The sequence below is a fragment of the Lissotriton helveticus genome, chromosome 2_1 (assembly GCF_964261635.1).
Source record: "Lissotriton helveticus chromosome 2_1, aLisHel1.1, whole genome shotgun sequence".
Taxonomy (NCBI): domain Eukaryota; kingdom Metazoa; phylum Chordata; class Amphibia; order Caudata; family Salamandridae; genus Lissotriton; species Lissotriton helveticus.
The window spans coordinates 981967928-981989629 of record NC_136059.1 but is presented as its reverse complement, the minus strand read 5'-3'; the positions used below and the strand labels follow the sequence as shown (position 1 = coordinate 981989629).

The 21702-nt window shown below is 42.7% G+C and overlaps 1 protein-coding gene across 1 annotated transcript in view; it reads left to right on the top strand.

Annotated features, from left to right (window-relative positions):
• The window catches only part of DOCK8 (dedicator of cytokinesis 8), a 765653-nt gene that overhangs the window by 245894 nt on the left and 498057 nt on the right, over positions 1-21702 (top strand). The window contains exon 4 of the mRNA XM_078675733.1: positions 12407-12478. Coding sequence (XP_078531859.1) covers positions 12407-12478 — 72 coding nt within the window. The remainder of the gene's footprint in view (positions 1-12406; positions 12479-21702) is intronic.

The window sequence follows — 21702 nt, the reverse complement described above, 5'->3', positions numbered from 1 at the left end:
GTGCTTGGTTATGCTGTGCTTGGTTGTGCTGTGCTTGGTTGTGCTGTGCTTGGTTGTGCTGTGCTTGGTTGTGCTGTGCTGTGTTTTGCTGTGCTGTGTTTTGCTGTACTGTGTTTTGCTGTGCTGTGCTTTGCTGTGTTTTGCTGTGCTGTGTTTTGCTGTGCTGTGCTGTGTTTTGCTGTGCTTTGCTGTGCTGTGTTTTGCTATGCTGTGCTTTGCTGTGCTGTGTTTTGCTGTGCTGTGTTTTGCTGTGCTGTGCTGTGTTTTGCTGTGCTGTGCTGTGTTTTGCTGTGCTGTGCTGTGTTTTGCTGTGCTGTGCTGTGTTTTGCTGTGCTGTGCTTTGCTGTGCTGTGTTTTGCTGTGCTGTGTTTTGCTGTGCTGTGCTTTGCTGTGCTGTGCTTTGCTGTGTTTTGCTGTGCTGTGCTGTGCTTTGCTGTGCTGTGTTTTGCTGTGCTGTTTTGCTGTGCTGTGTTTTGCCGTGCTGTGTTTTGCCGTGCTGTGCTGTGTTTTGCTGTGCTGTGTTTTGCTGTGCTGTGCTGTGTTTTGCTGTGCTGTGCTGTGCTGTGCTTTGCTGTGTTTTGCTGTGCTGTGCTGTGTTGTGTTTTGCTGTGCTGTGTTGTGCTGTGCTTTGCTGTGCTGTGTTTTGCTGTGCTGTGCTGTGTTTTGATATGCTGTGCTGTGTTTTGCTGTGCTGTGCTTTGCTGTGTTTTGCTGTGTTTTGCTGTGTTGTGCTGTGTTTTGCTGTGCTGTGTTTTGCTGTGCTGTGTTTTGCTGTGCTGTGTTGTGTTGTGCTGTGTTTTGCTGTGCTGTGCTGTGTTTTGCTGTGCTGTGTTTTGCTGTGCTGTGCTTTGCTGTGTTTTGCTGTCCTGTGCTTTGCTGTGCTGTGCTGTGTTTTGCTGTGCTGTGTTTTGCTGTGTTTTGCTGTGCTGTGCTTTGCTGTGTTTTGCTGTGTTTTGCTGTGCTGTCCTGTGCTGTGTTTTGCTGTGCTGTGTTGTGTTTTGCTGTGCTGTGTTGTGTTTTGCTGTGCTGTGCTTTGCTGTGCTGTGCTGTGTTGTGTTTTGCTGTGCTGTGCTGTGTTGTGTTTTGCTTTGCTGTGCTGTGTTTTGCTGTGCTGTGTTGTGTTGTGTTTTGCTGTGCTGTGTTTTGCTGTGCTGTGTTGTGTTTTGCTGTGCTGTGTTTTGCTGTGCTGTGCTGTGTTTTGCTGTGCTGTGCTGTGTTGTGCTGCGCTGTGTTTTGCTGTGCTGTGCTGTGTTGTGTTGTGTTTTTCTGCGCTGTGTTGTGTTTTGCTGTGCTTTGCTGTGTTGTGTTTTGCTGTGCTGTGCTGTGCTGTGTTGTGTTGTGTTTTGCTGTGCTGTGCTGTGTTTTGCTGTGCTGTGTTGCGTTGTGTTTTGCGGTGCTGGTAAGGGTATGTGAGGGTGTGTGTGAGGGGGTGTGAAGGTGAGGGTGTGAGGGTGAGGAGGTGGGTGAGGAGGTGTGTGAGGGGTGAGGGGGTGAGGGCGAGTGTCTCCAATGAATGTCACTGCTTCGCCTTCTTTGAAAATGTTCAGTGCTGGAAATAGAGCATGCCGCCCTAATTATCACAGCATGAGGCCCCAAAGTGATCATTATCACAGCATGCAGAGAGCCGCCCCACGCTGCTGGAGCACTCAACTGCACATTAATTATAGTTGAGTGCTCCAGCAGCCTGGGGCGCCTGTTGACATGCTGTGATAAGTGGGTCTCATGCTGTGATAATTGTTGCGGTGCCTGAGGAAGTGGAGACTCCTGCTGGGATAATTGTTCTTGTGGCGCCTCAGGAAGTAGAGTTTCATGCTGGGATAATTGGTCTGGCGGGCTTGCAGCGCCTGACGTCCAACAAACGTGCACAAGCTGCTCAACCTTGAAGCACGTTCACAGACCTGGGTCGGCTCGTACCCAGGTCTGTATCGGGCTCGTTCACAGCTGTTACTCCCTTGACAGGGAGGAAGGTGACTATAGTCTCGCTGGCGGGAGCGCTTCGCGCTCCAACGCCAGCTCGACCTAAAAATCCGTTAAAGGGGACCATAATAAATCACGTTTGATCAACAGGGGGATGGAAGAAGCACATGCACGATCTAATCTATGATGATGACAAAGTAAATTCCACCAAGCATTGTAAACAACATTCTTAGTATCTTTCCAGTTAGTTGTGATAATTTGAAAAGCAATAGCAATACAGAGATCAATAAATTTATGAGTATGGGGCGGGACATCCCAAACAGGGGCCATACCACCCAGAAAAACAGAAGAAATATCAAAAGGAACAGTAGTGGATAAAATATTGTTAAGTGTAGACCAAACTTGCGACCACATTAGTTGAACTTTAGGGCAGAAAAAACATGTGTAGCAAATCACTAGTAATGCAAGAACAAGACCAACATTTTTTAGAGTCTAATAATTTGAATTTAAATAGGTCACAAGGAGTATAGAAAAGTCTATTATAGAAAAAGTAGAGGGTCTGCGTGGTGCTGGCAGAACGAGAAGCTGAGTGTAGTTTGGACCAAATGGAATCCCAGGTGAGCTCAGAGAAAGTATGACCTAGGTCCAACTCCCAAATAAGTTCAAGTTTAGTTTTAGGTCTATCAATTAGGGAGGGAGAGAGTAGTTTATAAATTGCCGAAGCTCTAAGAGGGATATGAAAATTTGGAGGGGAGGCAAGAAGAGGGAGAGAGAAGGAAGGAGGGATATCCTGTAGGATAATAGAGGATAATATAGGGAGAAGTGCATGAAAGTGTGAAAAGTGTTTGTTGGAGATACCAAAAGAGGCGCGGAGTTCCTGATAGGTTAGTAAAGTCTTATTGGAAAGAAGCTGTCTATAAGTAAGAATTCCTTTATCGATCCATTCCTTCCAGAACAGTGCTTGATTGCGCAGTTTAATGGATTAGTTATACCATAATGGAGTATCCAAGTGAAGAGAAGAGGGCAAGGAAAATGAACGGAAGAGGGCAAGTGTTAAAGCTTTAGAATGTTTAAAAATAGGCGAGGCAAACTTAGGGGGTGGCTGGGTGAGATTAGAAGCAGTAAGAAAAGAAAAAGGGAAAATTTGAGCTGATTCCAGAGAGCTCCAAGCTGTTATAGGTGAGGAGGTGGAGTCAAGAAGAAAAGGCCAAATTTGTTTGAGAGAGAAAGCAGAGTGAAATCGTGAAATGTCCGGGAAGTTAACTCCACCGAGATGTTTAGGTTGTTGAAGGCGAGTCACAGAGACTCTAGCCTTGCGCTTATTCCATAGGAATTGGGAAAAGAGACTATTAATGGACTTAAATAAGAAATGAGGGAGGGAGAGAGGGAGCATAGAAAGACAAAAGTTCACAATAGGAAGGAGCATCATTTTGATTGTAGAAAGACGACCCCACCAAGAGAGGAAGAGGGGGGACCAGCGTTCTATAAGGGAAGAAAGTTTTTTAAGGATGTCAGAATGGTTGATTTTAATAGTCTCTCTAATAGTGTTGGCATAAAGGACTCCGAGACATTTGATGGAACTAGAATTCCACTGAAAACCAGAGCCATGAAACATGTGAGGAAGACAAAACTTATTAAGCGGGAGGACTTCTGTTTTATCAATATTTAATTTGTAACCGGAGACGGAGGAATAATCATGTAATAAGGAAAAGAAAGCAGGAAGGGCAACAGCAGGGTTGGAAATGTAAAGCAAAATATCATCTGCGTAAGCAGTGAATTTAATCTCTACATCCTTGTAGACAAAACCGGAATAAGAAGGGGATTGTCGGATTTTTTCAAGGAAAGGTTCTAGCGCTAAAATAAAAAGGAGAGGGGATAATGGGCAACCTTGCCTGGTTCCTCTGTGGAGGGGAAAATAAGTGGATTGTATACCATTAATCCAGATAGAAGTAGAGGGAGCAGAATATAGTATTTGGACATATTTGAGGAAAGTGGGGCTAAAACCATGCCATCTCAGGGCACCAAACATAAAATAACAAACAACAACAACAACAACAACAACAAACATAAAATCCCAATTAACACGGTCAAAAGCCTTCTCGGCGTCCAGGGTAATGGCTGCTATAGGGTTATCCATTTTAGCAGAGAGATGAATAATGTTGAGTAGGGTCCTCGAATTCTCGGTAATAGACCTGCCTTTGACAAACCCAGATTGGTGAATATTAACTAAATCGGGAATGATAGAATTGATACGTAAGGCCAAAAGTTTCGCATATATTTTACAATCAGTATTGATCAGGGAGATGGGTCTGTAATTTTTGCACAGGGAAGGATCTTTATTTTTTTTAGGGAGTAGAACAAGCATAGCCTGCGTGAAGGAACGTTTGGACTCACCTGTATTAATAAAGTGATTAAGTAAATGGAGTAGATGGGGAACCAAGACAGATTTAAAATGTAGGAATAAACGAACTGTAAAGCCATCAGGGACAGGCGTCTTATCTTTGGGGAGGATAGAAAGGGCAGCAAGAATTTCTTTGTCCGAAATTGGGGCATCAAGAGGAGAGAAATCCACCAAAGGGGTGGGAGGCTTAAGGATGGAATGAAAGAAGGAATCCAATTGTTCAACAGAAGGGGTAGACTCAGGGGTATAAAGGGTGGGGTAAAACTGAACAAAACAATCAAGAATTTTAGAATCAGAGGATTGAGGAGAGCCGTGAGGGTCCGTAATGGTAACAATCTTAGATTTTTGTTTTTTAACTTTGAGATAATTCGCTAAAGCTTTACCAGCCTTATTACGGCCACCATAGATTTTTGCATTGAATTGGAGAAGTTGATTAGAAGCAGAGTCCCAAGAGTGTTTATAAAATTGCATTTTGGCAGTAATGAGAGAAGACAACGAATCGGGAGAGATGGTAGTATAATAAAGATGCTCAAGTTCCTTGATACGTTTAAGAAAAGAAGAGGACTGTGAAAGTGCCTTCTTCTTTTTGCGCGACACAAAGTCAATAATACAGCCACGAGCAGTAGCCTTAACAGCATCCCAAACGAAATGAAAATCAGAAGAGGTGTGTAAGTTGTTAATAAAGAAATCATCCATGAAGTGAGTAAAGTGTTCAGTGAAAGAGGGATCAAGTAAAAGGGAGTTGTTAAAGCGCCATCTGCGGGACTGGGGTGAGAGGGAAGGCTAGTCCATATCCAAATAACAGGGGCGTGATCAGAGATAAGGATAGAGCCTATTTCAGAATTGGTCATGAATTGGAAGGCGTGATGGGAGAGAAAGATGTAATCTATACGGGAGAGGGAGGCATGTACAGGAGAAAGAAAGGAAAATTCAAGAGAGTCAGGGTGTGAAATTCTCCATGAATCTATGAGACCTCTAGAAGAGATGGATCTGTGGAAGGACTTCTGCATTTTATTGGGAACATAACGTGCCTGTGATTTGCGATCTAGAAAAGGGTCCATCAATTGATTACAATCCACCCCAACAATCATATCTTCATTAGCATTAGAGGAGAGGAGGGAGGAAAAGTCGTTCCAGAAAGAGGGATCAATACCATTCGGACCATAAACATTGCAAAGGGAGAGGTGAACATCGTTAACCGTACAATCTAGGAACAACCACCTACCATTAGAATCGGCAGATTCTTTTTGTATTTGTACAGACAGAGCTTTGTGAAATAGAATAACAACACCATTCTTATGATTAACAGCCGGAGAACAAAAAACATCCCCAACCCACTGTCTACGTAACATTGACAAATCCTGAGTAGAAAGATGCGTTTCTTGAAGAAAGGCAATTTGACATTGTAAACGGGCAAGATGAGACAAAACACGTTGTTTCTTAGTAGGGTTGCGGAGACCCTTAACATTCCAAGAAATGAGTCGAAAACCTTTTATAGTAGGAGAGAGAAAAAGGAATAGAGTAAGAAAGTAGTGCAGGCAGGAAGAGAAAGAAGGCAAGAAAATAGAAAGAGGTAACTCACAACAAACATGATGAAATAAAAAAAGGAGCAGAATAAACCCCAAACATAAAAGGAAAGAGATATCAAAGAAAGACGATACAATACCATCATAAGGAGGTGCAAAGGGGGAATGAGAGAAAATGAGAAGAAGGGATTAGAGGAACTAGTACCATTGCGTCGGAGAAGAGGAAAGAAGAGTAATAGGGGAAGGATGAGTGAAGTAAAAGATGCTGAGAGAAACCAAAAAGGAGAAGGAAGGAAAGGAAAGGGAAGTAAGTAGGAAGGAAGAAGGGAGCCAAAAGCAACCCTAGAGAAGACAGCAAGAAGAAGGATGGCGAGAAGAACCAAAAAGGTTCCAGCCATACAGAACACGTAACAAAAAGGACAATGAAGTGAGAGCAGGAGCAGCGAGAAAAGACGACCACACAAGAAGAAAAATATAAAGGTCGAGAACACAGTCCGAGGAACCAGAAGAAGAAAAGACTAGAAAAAGAAAAGAAATACAAAGAGAACCAAGGACCGAGCACGACATAAGAACAAATGAAGGAGACTTACCGAACAAGTATGCAGGGAATCAGCGTACTGGGATGACGGAAACGAACGATAACACAATACAATGGAGAGGATGGCAAACGAAACAACAGGAAACTGACCTAAGGAACGATAAAAACAAAAGAGTGAGGTGATATGAAAGGAGGCAACAAGTCAACACATGGTAGACAATAAAATAAACACAGAGACAGAGACATTGTAAGCTAAGAGCCGCTTTGCTCCATGGAATCGTCTCTGTTGGAATGGATGAATCTGCGGAGATCAGCCGGATCCTCGAAGCTGTAAGACCGTTCCTTGTATGTAACCTTGAAGAAGCAAGGATGAATTAGACCATATCTAGCGTTCATGGAACGAAGCGTAGGCCGCAGATCCAGAAATTCTTTTCGACGCGTCGCAGTCGGTTTGGAGACATCCTGAGAAAAAAATAGTTTGTGGCCTGACCATAACAGTTGCTTGTGTTGTTTGGCTGAGTGGAGAATAGTCATGAGGTCAGAATAGAGAAGAAAATAAGCAATAATGCCTCTAGGTTTTGAAGATGAGGAGGAGTTTTTAGGACCCAGACGTTGCGCTCGTTGAATATTGACATCCACATGTTTAGGCATACCAACAATTGGTAAGACTTGAGTCTTCAAAAAAAGGATAATGTCGGACCCTTCAGAATTCTCCGGAACACCATAAATACGTAGGTTGTTGCGTCTATTTCGATTTTCCAAATCTTCAGACGTTTTCTTGAGGACCTGAACCTCCTTGGTGAGATTGTCCAGTTTGGCGGCAATATCTTGGGCGTCACTGATTTTTTGGTCAACATCAGTAACCCTTTTGTCAAGATTAGACCACTTATCATCCAGCCTTTGCAGGGTAGCAGTAGTGTCTGCAATAAAAGGGCGAATTAAGCGAAGTTCTTCCATAAGGTCCTCAAGAGTGACAGGAGGCGGAGACTTGGAAGGAGATGGTGGGTCGTTTTTGAGGCGTTTGCCCACAGGTGTAGAATCCTTACGTGAGGTGGGAGCAGCATTGGAAGCTTTTGTAGTATGTCCGTGCTCCATATTGGCAAAGCCAAAAAAAAAGAGAAAAAGTAAAGGCGTAAGTTAAAGTATGAGCAGCGTACCGTAGGATGAGGGCTGCAAAATACCAAAAGGAGCAGCGAAATGCTGAAATAATGTGCCACTGGGAGTCTGCAGAGCACAAAAAGGAAGTTGGAATGGGCCCAGGAGATGCAAAACCCCAACAGAACAATGTCAAGGCAAGTGTTGAGGTAAATAGTAGAGGCCAAGGTCCGACGACAAAGGGGAAGCCAAGAAAAAGTCACCGAATGCCACAAAAGAGTTCAAATGCCCTTAAAAACCATTATAATAGTAAAGAAAACATGGCCATTGGGCGATATTCCTGAAGTGGGAACATTCTAGGTGGTTTAGAAGCAAAAATTTAAAAAAACGGTGAAAAAGAAAAAACAAAATGGCGGCCGTTTCCGAGGTAATTGCATTTATGCAAAAAAAAGTCCAAAACTATCAGGAAAGCGTGAAGAAACATACCCATGTGCTGGGGGGCAGTTCCGACGCTGGAAACGGCTGTTTCCGCCGAGAAACGCCTTCTAGGAACGGAACCTTCGCAGCAGAAGCGCCGCCGAAATCGCGGAGCTCAGGGGGGAGCGGCCATCTTGATCGCCGCGTCGCGCGCCCTCTTGACTTGTCTCTTTGATATCCAACTATGCTTTACTCCCTACATGACTACCGTCCTGCAAAAGCGTGTTCTGATAAAGCGGGCCTGTAGCGTTCCATTTCTGCTATGTCTAATTATATTTCCCTATTCTCCTGAAGCTTGCCTTTACTTCCCTCCCCCCAAAACCTGACTCCATTTTGTGCTGCTTTTCTATTCTAACATTGAAGACAACTTAGGCCTGTATTTCTCTTGCTTTTCTATTCTAATTTTGAAGACACCTTAGGCCTGTATTTCTCCTTCAGTATGTACATCTGTGCACAACTTTCTACTGATGCCTTCATGGACATGAATCGGCCTACTTCATTTTCTTTTTTTATTATTTGCAATTTGTATGCAAGGAGTAAACAAGCATCATAAATACATGAAAACAGAAAAAAAATATAAAGTACATTTACATGGGGTCAGAAAAATTATGTACATAAGCAATTCAGACAAAAACAAAAGAAATCAGGTGGGGAAGACAGTATGGGTTAAAACCATTCAGTCACAGGAGCCCACAGCCTTGCCCCAACTACTTCCCTTAGTCTTATAAATGGCGGTTTCCAGATTCTACATCGCCAACAGTCTTGCCTGTCAAGAGACAAATGAAGGAGGGTCCGGAGAAATCCAATCCTTCGTAATACAGGCACGTACAATTGCCATACAAATAAATACAAAAGCAGTTGTTGTTTTAGATGTACATAAGACAGGTTCTGTCTGAACTCCTGTCAAGACTAGTTCCCCAGTAATACACATTAGTATACCAATTAACAGTGTCAGAAAATGTTCAATGGCTGTAAAAAAAATCCAACAATTTAGGGCACGAAAAAAACATATGAAGCGACTCTGCAGCAAAAGACCTGCATCTACTGCATTTGGTTCCAGCACCTGTACCCCATTTTGAGATTTTGCCAGGGGTATAATACAAATCATAGACCGACATATAGTGCTGTGCCCGCATCCTACCTGTCAATAAAACTTGGTTTGCTAATAATATTGAATTGGTTAGATCTATCCCTTCTATATTTAGTTTACTTGCCCACTTCTCTTGGCATTGCTCTAGATCTGATGGCTGATGGAAGTAACATTATCAAATTAGAATACAATACCCCAATAGGTGTTCGTTTCTCCAAAAGACCTATCAATGGGAATTTTCTAAATTGGGCATCTAGGTCAGGCCCCAGCGTGTTAAAAAAACTTCGGACTTGTAGGTATTTAAAAAAGTCCTGTCTTGGCAAACCGTATTGACTTTGAAGTTCTACAAAGGCTGGTAGAATACCATGAGGACATAAATCTCCAAAACGGCAGATTCCTTTCTGACGCCACCTATATACCGTTTTGTCTCAAAAAATCAGAGGGAGAGCCTCAACAGTTTCTAAAGGGGTATAAGCATTCAAATTCATAAGGCCTAAATGCCGCTTTACCCGTTTCCAGACCAAAAAAGCGGCTTTCAAAATTTTAAATTTAGTTTTTTTTAAATAACTTGGCTCCAAAAATTTGACCAGACAAGAGTTAACTGCTTCCCCCAACCCAAATTCATAAATTTATGGGGAGTGACAATGGAAAATAATAGCTCTATCCCCAACTATCAGTGGGGAAATATACTGCAAGACCGCCGACCAATAATAAAACAAAAAATATGGAATACCCCACCCCCCCATCAGATCTAGACAGAACCATCTTCTTATATGCCCTTCTATGCCTTTTATACCCCCAGAGAAATCTAGAGCAAGTATTTTCAAGTTTTTTAAAGCAAGATGCTGGAAATTCAAGCGGAATAGTTCTAAAAAAAGAAAGAAATTTTGGTAACACAAGCATTTTAAAAACATTCGACCTCCCAAGCAGTGATAAATGGAGATGATCTATTCGTTGTAGCATAGAATTCACCTTATTTATTACCGGATTAATATTCAGCTCTGGAATCTTATTAATTGGGGAGGATAGCTTAACCCCTAGATATGTGGCTTCTCTAACAGTGGATATACCCTCTGGAGGACTCCCGCCAATACACAAAACCTGTGGTTTGGAAAAATTTAGCTTATACCCAGAAAAGAGCCCAAACTCTTATGCCTGTTCTTCAATTATTGACATGTGGAGACTAAATCTGAAGTGACAACGACGATGTCGTCCGCATAGGCCATAGCTCTATATTCTTGACCGTGAATTTTAACTGGTTTAATATCAGCAGAGTAATTTAGTTTGTCCAAAAAAAATCAATATAAAGAGCAAACAATAAAAGTGAACATGGGCAGCCTTGTCGCGTACCCCAGCTGATTGACAGGGGGCCTGATTCTCTACCATTTAGACGAATACAAGCAGTAGGAAGGTGATATAAAGACTTCAATGCTTACACCATAACCGGGCCAAACCCCTTCACATGGAGCACTTCCCACAGGTACGGCCAGGACAACCTGTTGAATGCCTTCTCGGCATCCAACAGGGTAATTTCGATTGTATTATTTGTGGCTACTGCCCAATCCATCATTGCTATCACCCACCAGACATGGTCAGCAGTATCACGTTCGGGAATAAACCCATTTAATTTTTACTTGGGAGGGGGTGGAGGCGGGCAGCGGAGCGGAGTTGGTCCCCAACTCCGTGGACCTCCGCGTACAGCCGCTCCACCAGCTCCGCCCAGGGTTAATAATAAATCTGCGAACACCATTACGCATCATTCATTGCCACTATTCCAAACATACCAAACTTGTTCACGCCACCCCTCTCATATCAGGAATTACCACTGAAACACATAATAGGGAATCCCTAATGCATTCCTATGAGAGGGAAACCTCACAGCAGTGAAAAAACAAATTTGCTGTTTGTCACTACTAGGACATACCACACAGTTAAGGCATATGTCTTACCTTTTACCTATAGCACACCCTGCCCATAGGGCTAGCTAGGGCTTACCTTAGGGGTGACTGATATGTAGTGAAAAGGGAGTCATAGATGTGGCAACCACTTTATGTGCCACGTCACAGCGGCTGTAAACTGCACATGCAGGCCCTGCCATGGCAGGGGCCTGAGACAGATTTGAAAGGCTACTTTGGTGGGAGGCTCAAGCAGGCCTGCAGGCCCACCAGTAGCATTTAATTTACTGGCCCTGGGTATATGAGATACCACTTTACAAGGGACTGATAGGTAAATTAAATATGCCAAACAGGTGTAGACCAATCTTACCATATGGAGCACATGCACTTTAACACTGACAGCGAAACAATAACGGAGGAAGGAAAAAAGTTCTGGGATGAACCTGCAAATAGGGACATGTCCAACAGGCAGAATTACTTAATGCAATAATGCAGCACATAAACACAACCTCCTCAAAAAAATAACTTTACTAAATACATTACCACCACAACAAAATGCAACACAAAAAATATACACAATTATGTTTCACACACTGCCACCTCCATAAACCTGTTTTTATAACACAGTGGAAAACAGTGTTTGCATCAAGCTCTGCCTTACTTACCACAAAGAACATGGAATAGTGCAAGGGAAAAATGTTTTATGATTAATCATTGACTTCGGTTTCTTTTTGCTATGAAGTTATGTAAGTCCAAAATTGTCAGAATGAAACATATTTTGATTTCTAATAAAATAGAGTGAAATCCCGTTTTTTAAAATAGCTTTTTGTGACTCATTCAAAAAGGCTTGGCAACTACTTTGACAAAATTCCTAACATTAAAACATAGAATTAACCCATATGTGTTCAAAACACTAATGTTTCCATTGGCAAAAACAAGGAAGGAGCCATAGCATTGTGGTTGGGTGACGGTGTAAAAGAGTAACATAGCTGTGCCAAATCCCAACTCTTTACTTTGCTTCTATTGTTCACTCTCTGGGAAAGTAAAAAGCAAATCGAAAGTCTGAGCAGTGTTTCCAACAATAAGTCTCTGGGTCGACTGCCACTTATGAGGTAATCCGCCTCCTCTCACCTGGCCTTCCCAAAGGTGCGAGTACGAATTCAACATTCCCCACACGCTGCAGCTTGCAGTGCTGGTGAAGCTCCACTCTCTCTTTCCACAGAAATAAAGAAATATTCAAGAATGTGCAGTGTGTGGTTTTTATTTTTGACTCACTAATTGAAGGTACTAATTGAACGCCAGTGGCTGTATTTCAGCACTCAACCAGGCCTGGCAGTCAGATCACTGCATGTCCCACAGAACTCACTGCTGGTGTCAGTAGGCCGTATAATTATGTATTTTGTGCCTAGGGTGAGGTATTTTTGTTCTCGCTGAAACATGTCTCTTTCTCATTTTTAATCCCTCTAGGGCTGAGCTGGACCTACACGTCAAAGACTGCGTTGAAACGTACATTCGCGACTGGCTGGTTGTAAACAGAAAGTAAGTTATTGTGCTTATCATCTGGATGCCTGTTGTAGCTCCTTGTACTGGTATAATTCTCCGAGGCAGGTATTTTTAGTAAGTAACTATTTCTTGAAAGGGAGTTATGATGGAAGCTCTCCAAGTAGAAAGATCATAAATGTGCCTGGGCACAAAGGCGTTTTGTGCAGTAACGAGTTCCAAACATATCCTTGGCACCAGAACCAGAAATGTCATACAATGCCACAAAGCCTTCATAGTAGGAAGTGAGGGGCTACCCAAAGATTACACACGATGGTAAGAGTGCTTGCTCACTCATGCCCTCAAAACGAATAGATCAAAAATGGTGGGATTTTAAAATAAATGTTATCTGTATTCAGCTCCTACTGGTTTTCTTTTCTAAGCACAAGGCTGATCTCGGTCATCTTGCATTTGCCCATATTCAACAGGTTGGCCTTTTTTCAATAAAAGAAGGATTGGCAGTGGCAAACGTTTCTGTTACTCAATATTGAAATGATGAGGCGGTAGCCAAACGGTAGCAGTAACATAGGATTCATTCCCACCGACAGGGTGTGTGCGCGTGTGCCTACATGCCTCTAAGGCAGAGGTCTTCAAACTTTTTGATGCCGAGACCCCCTTGTAAAACCTTTTTAGGCGTAAGGACCCCCTTCCGACAAAAGTTTCTAGAAACTGGTACTCCTCAACTTTTGACAACCATAAATGCGCCTGTTAGACCTCATCACATCCATCCATCCATCATTCATCCTTCCAGCCATACATCCATCCACCCTTTCATCCATAAATCCATCCTTTACCCATCCACCCATCCATCCATCCATCTTTTCACACATCCATCCATGATTCATCCATGCAATCTTTTATGCATCATACATCCATCCACCCTTTCATCCTCCCATCCATACACCCATCCTTCATCCATCCACCCTTTCATCCATCCATCCTTTCATCCACCTATCATTCATCCCCCCACCTTTTCACACATCCATCCATGCATCATTCATCCATCCATCATTCATCCATCCAACCTTTTATCTATATAACCATCCATCCTTCATCCATCCACCCCTTCCATCCATCCTTGCATCCATCCTTCATCCTTCCATGCATCCTTCATCCTTCCATCCATCCTTCATTCACCCATCCACCCATCTTTTCACACATCCATCCATGCATCATTCATCCATGCATCCTTTTATCCATCCATACATCCATCCTTCATCCACCCTTTCATCCTTCCATCCATCTATCCTTCATCTATCCACCCTTTGATCCTTCCATCCATACATCCATCCTTCATCCATCCACCCTTTCATCCATACACACACCCATCCATCCACCCATCATTCATCCCCACCGTTTCACACATCCATTCATGCATCGGTTATCCATGCAACCTTTTATCCATCCATATATCCATCCTTTCATCCATCCTTCATCCGTCCACCCTTTCATCCTTCCATCCACACATCTATCCTTCATCCATTCACCCTTTCATCCTTCCATCCATCTATCCTTCATCTATCCACCCTTTCATCATTCCATCCATACATCCATTATGTATCCTTCCGCAAGGAACTGAAAACGTTTCTTTTTAAACAGGCTTTCCCTGCGTAACCCTTTTTACTTCCCGGCTCTACTACCGGTTCCCACTTTGTCTCAGTAGTTAATACCCTCCTCCAGCGCCAAGAAACCGACAGGTGTACGCCGCACTCTACAAATGTTTTTTAAATTAAATTAAATTAAATCCATCCTTCATGCATCCACCCTTTCATCCATACATACATACATCCACCATCATTCATCCCTCCACCTTTTTACACATCCATCCATGCATCATTCATCCATGCAACCTTTTATCCATCCATACATCCATCCTTCATCCATCCATCCTTTTATCCATCCTTCATCCGTCCACCCTTTCATCCATACATCTATCCTTCATCCATCCACCCTTTCATTCTTCCATCCATACATCCTTCATCCATCCACCCTTCCATCCATCCATTCACCCATCATTCATCCACCTATCTTTTCACACAAGCATCCATCCAACCTTTAATCCTTTTGATGAATAAAAAAACGTATTTAAATCTAAAAAAAGAAATTAAAAAAAAGAAATGTATAGGCACTAGATATCACAGGCTCTTAGGCCCAGAGTTCCAAATATTAAATATACAAGCCAATTTTCAAACTCCTATACTGTGGCTCACGGAAAAAAATAGCCTTTATAGGTCTTGCATAAAGGATCTGTCCAAGATAAAATAACAAGATAGATGTATAAACAAGTGATTAACAGCAAAATAGAAGTCTGGGAAAGAAAATAGCAAAAATTGGAGATTCACAAATCTAAAACCAATCTATTTCTTTACAGAACAACATATTCAGTCCTCAATCGATAGTAAAGAAGCAAGATAGCTGTAAACGAGGAATTTTCATTACAGGGAGCCTCTCTTGAAAAAGCGAAAGAATTCCAATACCTACTGTACTCCTGGCTCTCAAAATGTGGGCAGAGCCAACACCTCTGTAGAGATGCTCACATATTTGTCTGTCGACAGCAGAATGCAATTGTAACGAAAGCAGTGATCATCTTCCTCAAGACGTGAATACATTTAAAAGAAATGCAGGAAAAACAGAATGGTCCCGAATAAGCCATATGTCAGCCTACTGTTCTTCAAAACGGTTCAACTTCCTGAGAGGTGTGTTTTCCATTTTGGGAGCAGCAGAAATGGAGAAACGATCTTTAATTAATCTAAACTTCTATTTGTCAACCTTTCCTTTCCGGAACGAAACGAAACCCGATGCGACTAAATTGTGAATTATTTCATTAATATAATTTCAAAATGAGGACTAAAAGTAAAATGTGTGCTTTTACTGCATATCTAATGTAGGTAGCACATGTGAATTGTGATTTTCACAAAAAAATCAATCATTAATCACACCCTTTCTGCTCTTGATACTATCATGCAGAAAAGGAACTGATATTCTGTGAAGCAATTGTGTTAAAATCCTAATTTACCTTTCCTGCCTGCCCAAAGGGCAGCAGATTCCTTGTGATAGTTCCTGCCATGTAAGCCTGGTATGTGGTAGATGACAGGATTGTACACACACACACAGCCACACCCGAGTACTTGACAGGTTGTTAAAAGACCTTGTACTTGTTAATGAGGGCTTGATGTTTTTCATCCCTTGGTGTGAACTCGGCCTCCGCCGTAAGCACCATCAATCAGCCCGACGCCAGGAACTGCATGCTCTGGCAGAATCCGCGACCCCCTTCCAAGGACTCCACGACCCCCCTGGGGGTCGCGCCCCACAGATTGAAGACCTCTGCTCTAAGGATTGCTTTATTGCAGGAAGCTATCCCTTCTTGCACAAAAACGGACCTACCCATAATGTAGTGACCAATGCAGCGTGGCGCAATGCATTGGCGCTAGGCAGCACACAGTGTGCAGCGCTGGGAGAGAGTAGAAGTGTGCTGTATCTTAGTAAAAATCGCAAATTTCTGTTCGCTCACATAACTGAGAAAGGACCCAGCCGCTTAGCCAGCCAAGAACCAGGGTACGCTGACACCTGCAACGTGTCAACATGCCAGCCTTCTCTGGGTTGCACACACACTGAGCAGAATCCCCATCTAGAAAGAGAAAATCTAGACGGGGAAACAGTTGATCATAACCAGATGTTTACAAGCTCAAGATACAGTCAGCACAAGATGTGGGATGGAAAAACCCAACATGAGGTGACCACAGAAATTGTTGCACAGGGCACACAAAGAAGTGTGAAGTGCAATAGGAAATGGTGCAATAGCAGAATCCACCCCAGGACCCAAGGTAGGAGACCCCTTAAAATAGACGTTTCCTCTATGAGCGACACAAGAGACGACCTCCAAGGGCAAGCCATCACCGGTTCAGGTGCTTCAGCTGCTGGACGGTAAACGATCCTGACCACCACAGCCAAATTAAAGATGCCCTTCACTTCCCACCTGGTTTGAAGGGAGTCCCTTTGCGCCTGCTTGCAGGAAGGCCCCAGGCGCCTCCACCACGACATTGTCAGCCATACCCCCAGAGATGAGGACAGGTTCAATTTAGAAGCCAACCTCTCAGTTGAAGGAGCAAATTGCATCCCAGCTCACAATTCCATCACATCAGCTACTCTGAAGGTGACGAAAAACGGTGTTGTGGTCAAGAGTGCCGCCCCTTTGTAGCAACATGCACTTATAGGCAAAAAACAGACTCACACAGCCAGAATAGCAAAGCTCCCCTCAAAAGGACGCTTATCTGCGTCACGGTGAGGAACATATGCACCCAGATAAACAACAGCTGCCAGTTGATAACAAAACCAAACACATGCACAGTCAGCCCAGAAACTCCTACCTGATCATGCAGACACACAGTCTCGGAAATAAAGTTCCCCATCTTTCCTAAGGGAGAATAACGTCCCAGCCTAGCTCCTCTGCGTACACCGGCATAGCTATCACATGGGTGGTTAAAGGCGCACTTCCACTACGCATTGCAGTAAATGACGTCCAGAAATGTTAAATCTGAAGAGGTAGATCAGAAGGAAACATCACACGCATGGAAGGAAACCATTGAACAGTCTAATGATGTAGTCCCCAAGGTTGCAACAGGTAGCATATCTGCCAAGGCAGGAATCACTTCCAGAAAACTTCCAATATCTGGTGCTCCCGCAGAGTGCAAAGACTTCCCCCGAAGCCCAATACGGGGACTATTCCAGCAACCAAAGCTGGAGGTCTAGGCATTGTAGGGCACTCGTAAGCATCCTGAAGCTCCTCATCTCAGCATGAAACAGAAAAAAGCAAGAACACTTGTGATCATCTTTTGGTGTGCAGCTAGAGAGGGAGGGGCCTGCCTTTTTAGTGCATTCTTGGAGTTTCCCTGTCTCAAAGAGGTGGGGTGACCTCATTAATAATGGCTGAGAGGATGAGGGATGTAGAAGTAATGGATAAAAGGTCTGCCATGCCGACTCTACTGGGCAATGCTGTTGAGTAGGGAGAAAGTAGAAATGTATATAACCAGCTTAAAGCTGTTGCGAACCATAAAAACCATTCTATATAATTTTTTATAAGATCCCTTTATATATATATTGTTTTGGAGTCTTTTTCGCCTCTGCCCAAGGGCCCTGTTGGAAAATAGGTGCACAAGACCCTTGATTCAAATGACAAGAGTCCAATTAATATTAACTGACCTGGTCTGCACTATGGATAAAAGATGCTTCTTTTGAGCGTCAAACATAAAGAAGAGACAGGAATACATTAAAAAGTAACATTGAATGATACTTATTTTGGGGGGTGCCAACGTCTGGCTCACTAGCGTACAGACATAGAATTCTACTACCAAATTGAATGGAAGGGAATGGCAAAATAACAGACTATGCATAAAATAAAAAGGATGAGGAAAGCAAGCCTCTAAGGCACACATAATATATGCGGTGAATGAGGTGTGGCTGAGAGTGGCTGACCTTGGATCTGGGAAATCAGGTTCAACTTCTTGTGATTCTAGGCAAATCACTTAATTCCTAGTTTCTGAATATCTGAACAAGTGTGTAATGTAATCTGGTGCTCATATAAAGTACTTTAATACCCTTGTGCCAAAGTCAAGCTATGTAAAACTACAAGAATAAATAAAGAAATAAATAAACAACTTCTTCAAAGCTACTTCTTATGAAGATGATGTCCTACCATTGTCCTTCATCAAAGCTCTCTTGGAAGATGCTCTCTTACCCCTACTTACCATTGTCAATGCCTCCTTCACTCAAGGCATCTTTCCAAAAGTTCTCAAAGCTGACCAGATCCTCTCACTCGTAATGAAACCTATACAAGACCTTGCTGGCCTGGCCAACTGTCAGCCCATCACTCACCTACCATTCATCAACGGGATCCTGAAAAAAGCAGTTTGTGTCCAACTCCAAATCACATCAATGCTAACCATCTCCTCCAGCTCAGAAACCACCACCTTAAACATCATAGATGATGCCATCTTGACCACGGCTGAAGATGACTCATGCCTCCTGATATTGCTGGATCTCTCAGCTACCTTCGACAAACTCGGCCATCCCACCCTGATACGCACCCACGAGTTGTGAATATCATTCACCAGCAATGTCCTTCACTGCTTCTCCTCCTGCCTTTAAAACAGACACATGTTTGTTCACCTGAGCACCTCTGGATCACAAAAATCCCTGTAACATTAGGTATCTCTCTGGGTTCCTTACTGTCTCTTTAACATTTACATGGAGTCGTTTTGTTCTCTACTCCTAGATAACAGCATCAAGATTCACCAAAATGCTGATGAGGCATAATTTTGAAAGTTATCTCTGTTTCAGACATCCAGCACCTTATACACTGCTTGCACATCATCCATTCCTGGATGTACAGTTCCTACCTGAAGCTCACCCCAACCAAGACAGAAATCATAATATTTGCCAAGTATAACAAACAAGATACAGTACACACCTGGCTAAATGATATGATCCTTTATGGTTTTGAGCCCCCAACTCTCACCAAATGCCAAATCACTTGAATTCACCCCGGAAACATTGCCAAAAAGACAAAGATGGCCTGGTGCCAGCTCTCTCTTCTAAAGAAAGTCAAACTATTTCTTCCAGAAAAGTAACTTAGGAGCTGCTGCTCAAGCCCTTGTACTTGCGCATCTGGATGGTGGTAATGCCCTACTCCACGGTCTATCAGACTCCACACTGGCATCCCATAGGTGCATTCTACACACCCCTACACATCTCATCCTAAACCTGAAGAAATATGATCACATCACCCCCATCTTGATGGAACTCCACTGGCTCCCCTTGCCAGCCCACACCATCTTCAAAACCAGTTGCATTGTGTTCAAAGTCATCACAACCAGCACCCACACTTATCTTGCAGACCGGCTCACCATCTCTGGAGGTTTTCAGCACACCTGCAGCTAGGACACATTCAGGCTAAAAACTAAGAAGTGTAAAAAAGAAAAAACAACCCAACAGCCCTTTCCTATCTATGCACCCAGGATCTGGAAAATCATCTCTGTATGCATGCATCAGGACCTCCCCTTTGCTACTCAAATTTAGGAAAGAGTTGAAGACTCATATCTTTAAAGATTACTACATCACAATGCATTAACCATCCACAAATCAACTTTACTCCTATTACTCACTTTCTTTTCACACTTTCCTTTGACTTTGTACAGAGCTCCACTACCTTTTGGTGCATGGCGAGAGGCCAAAGGTCAGGGAAGAAATCTAAACGTACGGGCTGAACACCTCCACATACTACAGAAACATAGTTTTTATTTGTGGAATTTGATGCTCTCATCCAAATTTTGTAGTTTTTACTTTGTGTATTGATTATTTTCAATTAAATTCTTAACTAGACCACGCAGCTGTGTGAAGTAGCATGCAATATAAACTTGCAACAAGCAGAGATGTAGATTAGGTGTATTTGATCTGTGCCCTAAAGATTCTCACTGGAGAGAAGAATTTTGCATTAAGGCAGTGCAATGGATTTTACCCTTTATTCCCTGGTACTGAAATACTGCATAATATGCAATGAACTAGGTAATTTGTTCTACTTGTGTTCCTGTCTATAAATGCATGGTTGCAAAAATCTGGCCTAGGAAATCAAGAACCATAGGCCTGGAGTTAACTGAAATATAAACAGAGCATTTTACTTGAACATTCAACAATGCAAAGCTGAATCCATGATGGTTCGTGGAGAAGATATTAATATTGTCTATTGGAAGTCATAGTTATTTCGCTTTACTCCCAAAAAGTTGAAATATACTTGTTATCACTTTTGTTTTACTAGTTTTCTCAAACCACTTATTTAAAGGCCCTAGTTCCGACCGAATACTTAGACCTCTCCGTTATACTGCTTCCACACTTTGCATCTGAACTTGACCAAGGGGGTGCAATTTTATTTGCCATGCTGCTTTGGAGAACCCATCACTAGATCTGTACGAAGGTATTTTTACACCTAGGTAAAGTCTATTTTCTGTCCTCTTTCGGGCTCTCATGTGCATTCCATCCCTGTTGAACGGGTTCATGAATGAAGCTCCCCAGCAGGGGGCTCCACACACCCATTATCAAGCATGGATGCCATAAACCACAGCTTGTGTTCCCTTTACATTGAAACGACCCTTAAAAAGGTAATTCATCTGCAACGTACATGACAGGAAATGACACAATACTGCATATATTGGGATGTATGACGTTACAACGCATACTTTTACAACGCCTACCTTTACATCGCATTTTTTACAACGCATACCATTACAACGCATAATGCTTTTGGGCGCTGGATAGTGAATAGTTTAATTTACTATTCCAACTCCAGTCCCCGTGGATAGTAGGGAAGGTGTTGAATAGTACATTAAACCTATTCCCTATCCTAGAGCGCCGCCAAGCGCTATGCGTTGTAATAGTTTGCGTTGTAAAAGTTGCGTCGTAATGGTAGTGCGTTGTAAAAGTTTCGTTGTAAAGGCTGTTCACCCATATATTGTACAGCAGATTCTGGTGCTGCCTCAGTTTTCTGCTGATCGAATCTATGGTGAAAACCATAGGTTTCTACGGAGAATGATTTGAATTAATCCCCATCCATTCTTTCATCCAGTCTTATTTATCATCTGCAATGGCAACGGTGTTCTTGTGAGAGGGTTTGATCCTTGTTTCTATTTTCAATTCAGGTCATTTTAGTGGTTGTATAGCGGACTCACAAATGCCTTTACCATGCATGCTATTACCACGAAAATGTAAGCATTTTACATGTTAGTATTAAACCTTTTTAACCCTATCCCTAAAAATACCCTTTCTACCCAAAAACTCATGCCCACCATCATTCATAAAAATACCCTTGCCACCCAAAGCCCATACCCACCCTAAGCCTTAAAAATGCCCTTGCCACCCAAAGATCTATACCCACCCTAAAAATACCCTTACCACCCAAAGACCCATACCCACTCTAAACCCTTAAAAATATCCTTGCCACCAAAAAACCCATACCCGCCCTAAACCCTAAAAATACCCTTGCCACCCAAAAACCTATACCCACCCTGAACCCTAAAAATACAATTGCCACCCAAAAAACAATACCTACCCTTAATCCTAAAAATACCCTTGCCATCTAAAGACCCATACCCTCCCTAAACTCTAAACATACTTACATTTTCATTGTAAAGGCATGTATGATAAAAGCATATTTGTGGTAAAAAGAATGTGTGGTA